Below are 11,322 nucleotides of genomic sequence, written 5' to 3' on the forward strand. Positions count from 1 at the left end.
GGTCACGCTGCCACCAAGTTGTCCCCAGCGCGGTGCCTCCAGCCCTCCACACGAAGGCCATTTCCCACCGCTCTGGCCAGTGTCCCTCGTCCCCTTCCTAGCTCCGGGTTCTCCCCTGAGGGCAGGAGAAGCCAGGTCCCATCACAGGGCCACGGGTGCCACCTCTGGGTGGGACAGGACCTACCCGACACCACGCATTCATTTGGGGCTGGCTCCCCAAAACCAAGAGAAGGACGCCCATGCATGCCCGCTGCACTGAGGACAAACTGTTCGCCCAAACTGTTCGCCCAAACTGTTGGCCCATCAATGGTAGCAAGCCCTGAGCATATGCAGGCCGATCTTTCTGAAAGGCTCCCATCCTGGCTACATTCAGCTGCTTTGTCATGCAAACGGCAAAAGGCACCTCCCTGGAAGGAAATCCCTCGGCCTTTCTCAACCAAATTTCAGGTGTTGCAGAGGAGAGGGGCACCCGTTGCTTTTCCATGGAGAACCTTTAAAATGCAGGAAGATGTATTCTTTCTTTGCCTAATGTTCAAAATCTGCCTAAACATTTTGCCTGAACTTTTACACGCACACACAAATGAAACAAATGAAGCAAGGCTTACATGCGCCATGGCAAATCTTCCACCCAAACAGTTAAAGTTTGGCAAAGTTATAAAAACCTTGTTTGGCTACTTCAAGACTTGTGATGCTATCATTCGCCTGTAATTTCAGCAAAATGAATTATTAATATATACTGGTTTCTGTTAATTACTGTCTCCTCCAGCAAGATTTAATTATCTCTGAGCCGAGCCCGAACCGTGCTCGCTGCAGCCCAGGGTGCATTTGCTGCACCCGGCGGGTCCGAGCGGCCTCCAGCAGCCCTCGATCTTCAGCAGCAAACGTCTGGCAGAGCCGAAGGAAGGTGGAATCGGGCACCTCACAAAAAGCTGGGAGAAAGCAACGGGGGGAAAAAAGTTATGAGCAGACTGACTGAGCAGAGGAAGCAACGCAGAAACTGAGTCCTCTTCCCCTTGGTTCTGGTCCTGCCAGGTGCTTTTACGTGCCGAACCAGACGCAAACAAATATCTCTGCTTGAAAGTTGGGCTGGCATTTCAGCACGGCGCTGCACCAAAGTTCATTTCTGCGGTCCGTCACAGCTCCCCTTCCATCTGCCAGTACCTGTTAACTCCACAGTGCAAAACCAGTTATCCCGAGAGGGCCTGAAGTGCAGCATATATATCACTTGGAAGGCTGTCCGTGATACTGTTGCAGGATAAAAGAGCACCTGAAGCCCTGTGATCAACAATACATACTCGGAAATAGTTACTGTTTCCAGAACCTTCTCTTCCGTGCTCTTCCTGATTAAAAAAAATACATTCTTCCAAAGCCGACTGCCGGCACAGTACGCCTGCAACTTCTGCACTGTCAAATGCAGCAGTGATATACTTCATCAGATAAACCTGGTGGGCTACACCAGTTAACAAACATCAAATCTAAAATTTGTATGAGATGAGGGATTAAACCACCCATTTTGTTTTCCAGGGAAAAAAAAAAAAAAAAAAAAAAAAGGAGAGAAAGATCACTGCATCTTCTCACCACCTGAAACTTGAAAAACGAGCTCATCGTTTCCCAGAGACAGGCGGAGAACTTATCACGGATGGCAATTAATTGTAATCTGTATCTTACCTTTTGTGTAGTTTACCAACATGACAGTGGGGAGAGATAACCTCACTCATGTAAATTCATGCCACGCCATCTTTCCATGCTGGATTTTTTTTTTTTTCCCAAAAATTATGCCCCAAAATCCACATACCCTCCAAAACCCTACGAAATCTCAGAGCTTTTCTAAGCAGTGGCAGGATGCAATGAGGAAATCACTGGTCAGATTTCCTCTACGTACGGAGAACCCCGTGGGCACCAACAGAGAAGTGACACGAGGTGAGTAACTTTGGCGCTGCTCTCCCGCTCGGGAGGAGACAGGCGGCCACACCACCCGTAAGGAGGAGCAGTTCAGACCCACGTCTGGCCAGCCAAAACGGACTGGAGGAGAAACAATGACGGGGAAGCCTTCTTTTCCCTCCAGAGCAGCAGCAAGATAGGTGGAAAAGAGGAAAATGACGATCTTCCCTCGTGCAACCGGCTGAGACCAGACTCACATGACATTTGCAAGAAGGGTTGTGCACAACAGCGGAGCCAGGATGCCACGGCAGCAGCAACCGAGTTCTCTCTTCCCCAAGGTCCTCTCCCATGCCAAGCTGAAGAGCAATCAGCGGCTGACCATGGAAGCAGCTCGCTTCCATGTTGTTATCATGCATCCTTTTATTTCAAAGGAAATCATCTAGCCTCGTGGTAATTTTTAAGAAGACCCTGCATGCCTGCTGAGCCCCAACAAGATAGGGTTGCTTTTTTGGGGAAAAAAATAAGTTTAGAAGACCACTGAAGGATGAAGGTGAGAAGGAAGACCTAATCCCTTCAGAATTTCATTTTCCTTATTGATAGACAGATGGCCCTACTTGCAAATGCCTATAAAAGCGTTGCTTGAAAGGGTGCATAACTGGACGTGCAAATTTGTGTGGTCTGACCCCTCTTTCCCCACGACTGAAAGTTGAGAGGGTCCAGCCACTCAACCTCAGCGGGACCAACCTCCTGATCTGAATTAATCCGATTCTCAGGAATCCTAAAAATAAGGAAGCGATAACCGAAGAGGCTGATAAGAAAAATGTTAAGTCTTGTTCCTCTCGCAGCGAAGGAGGCCCCGCGTGGAGGAGCTGCTGTCTAAACACAGCCTTCCTCTCTGCCGGGTGGCCCAGGGGGCCAAGACAGGAGTTGTGTCACGGCGGCTCCAGAAGGGGAGGACAGGGCGTGACAGCACTGCTGGTTCTTCTCTCTCCATCCTCTTGGCGTTCGCAGGTACGGTGCGTTCGTCCTCAGCGCATTACCTAGCCGCACTGTACAAAAACCTGGTGTTGGTTTTCCTGGAACCCATCTGTCTGCACTGCACGTTTGTTGTTAAGGTACCTAACGCGGGTAATTCACCCCACAGGTCAGGCAGGAGGGGCAGAGAGGAAGACCGTAAACTGAATGCCATCTTCGGCACCGATAATTTGCCAAGGGCTACTATAAATGACTTGCAAAACTTGTTTGCTTTTTTTTTTTTTAATAGAAATTACATAACCTCAAAAGACATAAATACTAAAGGCAGCTTACAGTGAGATGCCACATTACAAGCACATTTGGCATCGAATCGGTCCGTAGAATATATCACAGCCTGGATTATGAACTGCACGCAAACGTGCGTGTCTTGCACACCTGAAAAACGTTCCTCAGCAGGCTGATCGCACACCAGTCCTGCCCCTGTCACACGTCCTCGTGAGGAGCAAACACGTCCCATGGAACGAGGCCATCCGAACCCAAGGCAGTGTATTTATTTTTTTTACGTTACATTCACCCTGTTATTTCAAGTGTGTTTGGGAGAGCTGTTAGTGGCAACACGTTTTAGGTACTTAAAACCTCGAACAGATACGACGAAGTTGAATTATAGATTTGTTTCTAAAAACTTTCAAGATTCAAATGATACGATTACAACCCTGTTGTTCTGGATTAAAGAGCTACGTAGCACGGGAGCCGAGCGCACACGTTTCGCCTGCGATTCCCGAGCTAGCAGCCTCCCGCGGCTGTCAGAGCTGTGCTTTTACAGACGGCAACTTCAATCCGACGGCAACTTTTCCGAGCAGAGCACGAACTCACGCATCACCCCGCTCGCAAGGCGCACTGCGCGGCTACAGAGCGGTGCAGCGCGAGGGGAAAGGAGAATGAAACCGGAAAAAAATAAAAATAAAATAAAATAAAATAAAATAGAAATGATAATAATAAAAAAATGAAAGTGTATGAACATTGCCACGACGGAATCTGATTGAACACGTTAAAGAGGAGCGCTGCGAAGATGGCACAGGAGAACAGCCCGCAGCCCGTGCCATGCAGCAGCATTCCTCCGCTGTGTGCGCTCAGCAGTCGTCTCCGCTGCCCTCCAAGGCAAAGGAAGCAAGAGAGGGTGAAGAGAGAGGGGGGGGCGAAGGGGAGGAAGAGCAGCAGGGTGCTGGCGACCCCCCCCCGTTACCAGGGGGGCAGCATCTGGGGAAGGGAAGGGAGGGGAAGGGAGGGGAGGGGAAGGGGGGGGGGGGGGGTGCGCCCCGCGGCGCTGCGGGAGAGCAGCGAGGCGGAACAGCACCATCTAGCCGGGCCCCCGCAACTTTGCTCGGAGCAGAGCAGGGCAAGGCGCTGGGAATAAATAAATAAATAACAACAATATTAAAAATAATAATAATTAAAAACACACACACACACACACGCACAGAGAAACCTCACTACCGGGAAGCCTCGCAGCAAACAGGGGGGAGACGGAGCGGAGGGGAGGGAGGGAGGGAGGGAGGGAGGGGAAGGAGGCAGAGGAGGGGAGGTTGTGTAGGGGTTTGGGGTTAGGTTTGTGGGGTTTCTGGGGCAGGCTGCGGAGGCGCCCCCCGGGCTGGGGTTTGCTGCGGGGCTGCCGCAAAGTTCCTGCCTCCCGACGGCCGAGCTGCCGTGGGGGGGTGCAGGTGCCCCCCGCTCCCCTAACGACACCGGTTGCTCACCCCACCACCCCCCCCCCACCACCACCACCACCACCACCACCACCTCCCTTTTTTTTTTTTTTTTTTTTTTTACCTTTTACCCAAACTTTCACCGAGAAAAAAAACAAAAACAAAAACAAACAAACAAAAAAACCCTCCCGTAACCACCGCCGCGCCGCTCCCCTCACCCTCCCCCCCCTCAGCGAGCGCTGAAAAGTTGCGGGAGCGCTGAACAGGAGCCCCCCGCCCCCCCTCAGCCCCCTCTTTGTGTGTGTGGTGCCTGCACCCCCCCCCCCCCCCCCCCCGGCAGCCGTTACCCCGCTCCCCTCAGCCGCTGCCCCCCCCCCCCCCCCAGTTTCCCGCCGCGCGCTTCCCGCCTCCCGCCTCGCGCCGTTCCCGCCGCGCGCGCGGCTGTGGCGTTGCGCTCCCGCCCGCTGCGTGAGCGGCGGCGAGCAGCGAGCAGCGAGCAGCAAGCAGCGAGCAGCACGCAGCCAGCACGCAGCCAGCAGCACTCACTTCTCGCGGGCCTGCCCGTCGGACGGGACGCTGCTGTTGCTCTTGCCTTTGCCGTACATGCTGCCTGCCGAGAGGCGCCGACTGTCACGCACCTGTCAACCCATCACGGCCTCCCCGGGAACGGCCCCGTCGCCATGGCGACGCCGCCACACACCGCGCCCATTGGCCGGCCCCACGCCGGGACACGCCCCCCGCCCCCCCCCGCGCACCAATGGGCGGCCGGCGAGCCCGGCGGGGCTGCTCCCGCCTCACGCCTCGCCCCCCGCCGCTGCCGGCGCGGCGCGGCTCGGCTCGGCCCCTCCTCCTCCTCCTCGCCCTCCTCCTCCTCCTCCTCCTCCTCCTCGCCCTCCTCCTCCTCCTCCTCCTCCTCCTCCTCCTCCTCCTCCCCCCCTCCCCGCTCTCGCTCTGCCTTCCCCGGCGCAAGGGGGAATTAGAAACGGTTGGAGCAGGATTTTAAACAACCGGCTGTTCCGGGCGCGCGCCGCCCGCCCGCCGCCGCCGCCGCCGCTGCTGCTGGGCTGGGCGAGGCGCAAAACGCGGGGCGGAGCCGCGGCGGATCGGGAACGGATCCGGATCGGATCCGGATCGCGACGGGATGGGATGGGATGAGGGAGAAGGGTTGGGGTCGTGACAGGGCTGGAGGGGGGGTGCCGGAGGCTGGAGAGCCCCCCCTCCCCCCCCCCCCCGTGTGGGGATGGGGGCTGTGAGGTGGGTGTGGGGGGGGGGGTGAGGGATGTGGGTGAAGGTGAGGAGATAACGGGGTGGGACACACACACACACACACAACAGGACAAAACCGAAAAAAATAAAAAAATAAAAATAAAGATAAAAATAATAATAATAAAAAGAAATGACACCAAAATCCCTTAAAAATACAAGAAACGCACACAAAAATACCGCACGGACACTCAGGAAACGCACACACCAAACCTCACACGCAAACGTAACACCACACACACACACAAAATCACAACCAAAAACCAGCCATCTAAATAAAATTCAAGGAAAAGCCTTCCGTTGTTGCGTTTTCTCTTTATTTTATATATATATTTATTTTTAAAGGTTACTCAGCGAAGACTCGCGTGCTCCCGGCACCCCCCGGGGCCACGCAGCGCTCGTGGTTCCCCTCACAGACCCCACAGCTTTGGTCCGAGCTGCAGCCCCAGACCCTGCGGACCCGCTTAATAAATTACAAAACTCACAAATTACTCACAAAAACTGGGGCTCCTTCGTGCCCCACAAACCTGCAGCCCACGCTGTGGGTGCGCGCCCACCCCCGCCTCGGGTCCGCAAGGCGAAAGGCCGCCCGAAATTTTAACGAGGGAAGTTGTGTAGGGCAAAGACCACCAGCATCTGTTTATCATTGTTAGAAGAGCTGCAAGGAAAAAAGAAAAAAAAAAAAAAAAAAAGTCCTCTGGATTTTGAGCTGTGAGAGTGAAGGAAAAACAGTTGGTGAGGTGAAATTGTTTGTGGGGGGGGGGGGTGATTGAGAGAGTATTAATGAGCGACTGGAACAAATTAGTGGCAGAGCAGAGGAGAGGAGAGGAAGGAGCGAGCCGCCAAAGAGTGCTACACGCTGGTGGCTGCACATGCACAATTCCCCATCACCGACTCGGGTTGGGTGGGATTTGCGCTTTTGCAACTCACTGCAGTAATTCACCAGATTAAAGCGAGCCGCAACAAAGACCATTATATACCTAAGTTGTTTGCCCGGCCCAGCCTTTCGCCCCACGGTGTGTGTTGTACTGACAGGCCAGTGGGACAGAGCAGCTGAAGTGGGTCTCATGAAAGAAATTAAATTGGGTTTTCCTCTGCCCCCAGCTGCCAGCAGCCGCCCCAGGCCTCCAAACTGCTGCCCACATCCATGTCGCGACGCCTATGACAGGGGAAGAAGGAGAGAGATCTGCCGACAACGGGCAGAAAAGTGGGAGTAGGAAGTGGGCAACAACGGGAGAAAATGAGCAAGAAGGGAGCGGGAAGGGAGGGTAAGAGGCGAACAGGAGGTGTAAATGGCCATGGGGGAGACCAGAACAAGGAAACAAAGCACAAGAACAATGCGTGGTGAATTTGGGTGATAAAAGAGGGGAAGGAGCGTGGAGGGGGAATCTGGGAAGGGCATGTAAATGAAGGGTGAACTGAGGGGATGCAGTTTGCCCTCATTGCTACCGAATAATACTTACATATCTTGTGCCATGGAGTTCACATGAAGGCTAGCCATGTGACTGATTGTATTCAGTGTGAATACGGGTAGCGGAAAATGGCACAAAGAAAGAAAGGCAGAGAAAGAATCGGGACAGAGAACAAAGGAGGACCTGGGTTGTGGGTGAAATACGAAAAATAAGAGGAGTTGAAGGGGAAGAAAATCACGAACATGGATGCTCCCGGGCAAACACACGTAGGATAGGTGACACTTTGCCTTGGGATGAATGTAATCCGGAGTACAATTTTCATCTAAATACATGCTTGCCCTTGTGGAACAGCTGCTATCATCCCATCAGATACTTTGGCTGTCTCCTGCTGGAGACTTTATGTTGCCACCCATCAGCCATGGTATCAGCACAGCTTTCACATGAAACTGTAACAGCAGTGAAGTCCTTCTTGGACAAGGGAGTCTTCTCCACGTCTTCTTCTTCTTCTTTTTTTTTTTTTTTTTTCTTTTTATTTGCTTTCCGCAAAATCTCTTTTCTGGTTTGCCTCAATAGTTTTGATTGATTTGTTTGTGGTTTGAAGGGCAGGGGGTTATTTTGAGGAGGTGGCTGTGTCAGTGTCGTGTCACTCTCGTATGGGGAAAAGTCTTTTTTTTTTTTTTTGTGGAAACGAACTGTGTTGGGGAGTTTCCTAAAAATGGGATGAGGTGAGATTGCTCCAGCGTCCCCTGGATATGCATTCCATGGCAAGACTTCCACAGCTGAAAATCTTTGTTCCCATTTTCGTGCAATTTGTTTGCATTCTTGTGATTTATTTGGTTCTGAAGAACTGCAAATACCTTGGGTAGATCAAGTTATGATCTGGGGGACTAATCCAGGCAGAGCAGAGTGAACTTTGAGAGGGCAGCCCCAGACGCTCAGAAAAGAGCAGGCTGAGCCTGTTCCCCCTAACAGCGAGTGTTAGAGCTCCTTCTCTTTTCAGGTATGGTTCCCAGACTACCATTAACATTCAGGTGATGACTTTGTAATTTTGCTTAGAGACCCTTCAGTGGAAGATACAGAAATAGTGCTGGTACTTATTTATTATGAATATCAGAAACAGAGCACAGAAAGGAATAAGGTATTCAGAGGACTCTGCTGTAGATCTGCCAGGCTAACGTTACAACTGCCTTTGCAGGAATGCTATCGTGGTGTACTATCTATCAGAGCCATGCAAACAAGACGCTATCCCGTGGGGACCAGAGTTCGCCCAGCGGACAGGTACATTAAGATGAAAACACCCAAAGCAGTCCTATGAAGTTCCGTGTGCCATCAGTCCCTTTTTAAAGTATTTATGCACATGCGGTATCTCTGTATCTGTGCCCATGCTGAAATCGTTTTCAGCACAAACACTGCTCTTAGCAGTAGCAGCAGCAGTTGTATCTCATGAGGCCAATATTGTAATTAACGAGATTTGAGGCACATATACTGAGACGAATTTAAGTTTCTAATATCAAAAATGAAGATCCAGTGTTTGCTTAAAAGGGGGATGAAGGGGTGGCTGTACTTTAAAGCTTCTCAGTCCGACACTGGAAAGGAATTCGCAATGTATTTTTAGAGTGTTATAAAAATCTCTTACATAATGCTGATTAATTCTTAGGTTTTAGGGAAGAGCACTGGGCTTTGTGTGTAAGAGCGTTGACCAGCTAAGCCACTGAAAAGGGCTGGTTTGGTCTGGATTTTTTTTTTGGACTCCTTAGGTACAGAAAGCAGCAATTATTCAATTATTACAAGATTTTGCTTATGTTTGGGCGTGTATGAATATTTTTCTGGAAGCTGCATCTTATTCTTGGAAGTCTTTATCATTTTAAAACATATGCTATGTTATATCACCCTGTCTGAGATATAGGATAGCTACAAACTGTTGGTGTATTTTTTTTTTCCCTCCCTTTTACTGCAGCTAGTTACATTATGGATTAACATTAAGAATGTCTGCAGTGAAACATTACTCCTGTGGCTGTGTAGGACTTACTTGAACAATGTAACTTGTATTGCAGAACCACGATTTTCCTCACACACTCGCAGTAATGTATGCAATTAATATATGCAATTAATGTACAGTTCTGCCCATTCTGTTGACTTTCAAAATCATCAATTAATCTAACTGGCAGCTTTCAGACAGCTCTTAACAAAGGCCTATTCAGGAAATTAAGCCAGTAAATGCGATTCCCTTCTCTTAATTCTAGTTATATATAGTTATTGCTGTGTAGCTGGAAAGATTTTTTGGACAAGATATCATGGGAAAGAGAAGCTTTTGTTTGGTCTTTTTCTACAGATATGTGACCAAGGCAGCTTTGAAGCCGTTCCCAAGAATCCTTCCTCCTTCTGTGGGATGCCTTATCTGTCTGTGGAGTTTCTGACTGTGAACTTCGTTCTGCCGTCCTTCACTCTCGTGCCATGCAGTTGAGTAAGAGTTGCTCAGGTGAGCGAGGTGAGCCCCAGACCTTTATTAGGGAATGAAGACAGCAGGAGTGCATGGTGCAGAAGTGCTAAAACAAAGGCTTTATTTGTCCCTGTCTTCCAATTGGGAGGGGATAAAAGGAAATAAAAGTAATTACAGCTCAGTGGCAGGGAGAACAGTATAAAGAGAAGTCTTGCAAAGGCTCATTAATAACCTGTTTGTCACCTAGGTCTCCTGCTGGCAAGGGCTCTCTCTTTTATGCCATGACACCTTTTACAGGTGTTTCTGCAGTTCCCCCGGAAGGGTTCTCCACCACCACGGAGAGTTAATCCTGCTCTGCAGTGCTGGGTTGCCTGAATTCTTTTATGTTAAAGGACACTTGTGCTGGGAGACGCAGAGCAGCTCACTGAAGGGAGCAGGGGGCATCTTGCAGCACAGAGCCACAGGACAGGGAGAGAGGAACTGCAGTATGCTGAAAGCAGCTGGAAGAATTCGCAGCCTGCTACAGTTACTCCTCTGACACAGTCTGTCCTTGCCTGCTCACTCTCATTCTCCCATGAAACCTAAGTTACGGCCCTGCCTCCTCCTTGCTGTTTCTTTTTATTTATTTATTTTCCAGAGAGAACCACAATTTGCTTATGCTTTTGTAGGAGGAGCAACGATTCCTTGCAGCTTTCTGCTACACTGTTCACCCGTGGAAGGGCCAGGTAGAATCCGAATGCATTCAGTTTAGAAATAAAACTTGGCGAGAAGGAAACTGTCGCTGGGCTTTATTGCTCTCAGTGATGACTACATGGTTGCTCACGGGTGTAAATAAGAACATTAGCTTCCAGTTTGTGTGCAAGTGCAATGTGGAGTATCAGAAATTACCTGTAAAGGGCCTTGTGACGTACAGTCTGCGTCTTAGTTCACACAGCAGAAGAAAACACATCTGTGAGTACTGTGCTCCTCCATATTAGCTCGTATGACTGGGTTCTCTGATGTGGTTTCAGATCTAGCCCTGATGTTTTTTCCACTGGAGGGGCTTTTTGCTGCATCTCTCGCTCGCTCTCTCACACACAGACTCTCAGATGTACGCATTCTCTGGTGCTGGCAAAGGCTTAACTTGCACTGCCTGTCTTGTGGAGAAGCTCAGAGACGGTCTCTCCCTCCCCAGCCACATATTTTCACTGAAGTAATTGAACTGCTACTTTTTTGGCTGCTAAATTTGGTTGATATTTGGCTAGTGGGTTAAAATGATGAATGACATATGAATAAACACACAGAGCATGTGGGATCACCCTCATTCCTGTTGTTGGCGCAGCTGAAACTGGTTGCTCTAAGCTATCTGACTGAAACTGTGTGTTACCAGACAACCCAGTCCGTGAAAAAAATGGTGGGTAGCCTCAGTTACTGACTTTGAAGAACTGCTGAAAGTCACCATCAGTGGTTCAGTGATGTATCACATCAGGAATGTGAGCTCATGCAATGCCTGTGCCAAAAAGTAGAAGAAAACATCTCAAAAACAGGTCCTTCATCAGATAGATGTGAGGCTGACTGGGACCCCAGTCCTACACAGAGCGCTGTATGGGCAGATCTATCTCTGCATGATGCGGGTGCAAGGAACTGTTTGTAAGGGCTTCTCTGCTAC

At 50.3% G+C, this 11,322-nt stretch overlaps 1 protein-coding gene across 4 annotated transcripts in view; it reads right to left on the reverse strand.

Moving 5' to 3' along the window:
• Positions 1-5,189, reverse strand: part of SSBP2 (single stranded DNA binding protein 2) — a 176,725-nt gene extending 171,536 nt beyond the window's left edge. For all 4 annotated transcript variants that reach the window (XM_032205957.1, XM_032205956.1, XM_032205955.1 and 1 more), the window contains exon 1: positions 5,106-5,189. In XM_032205957.1, coding sequence (XP_032061848.1) covers positions 5,106-5,164 — 59 coding nt within the window. In that variant the 5' untranslated portion in view covers positions 5,165-5,189. The remainder of the gene's footprint in view (positions 1-5,105) is intronic.
• Between the last annotated feature and the right edge of the window lie 6,133 nt (positions 5,190-11,322).

This window comes from Aythya fuligula, chromosome Z (genome assembly GCF_009819795.1).
Source record: "Aythya fuligula isolate bAytFul2 chromosome Z, bAytFul2.pri, whole genome shotgun sequence".
Lineage (NCBI taxonomy): Eukaryota > Metazoa > Chordata > Aves > Anseriformes > Anatidae > Aythya > Aythya fuligula.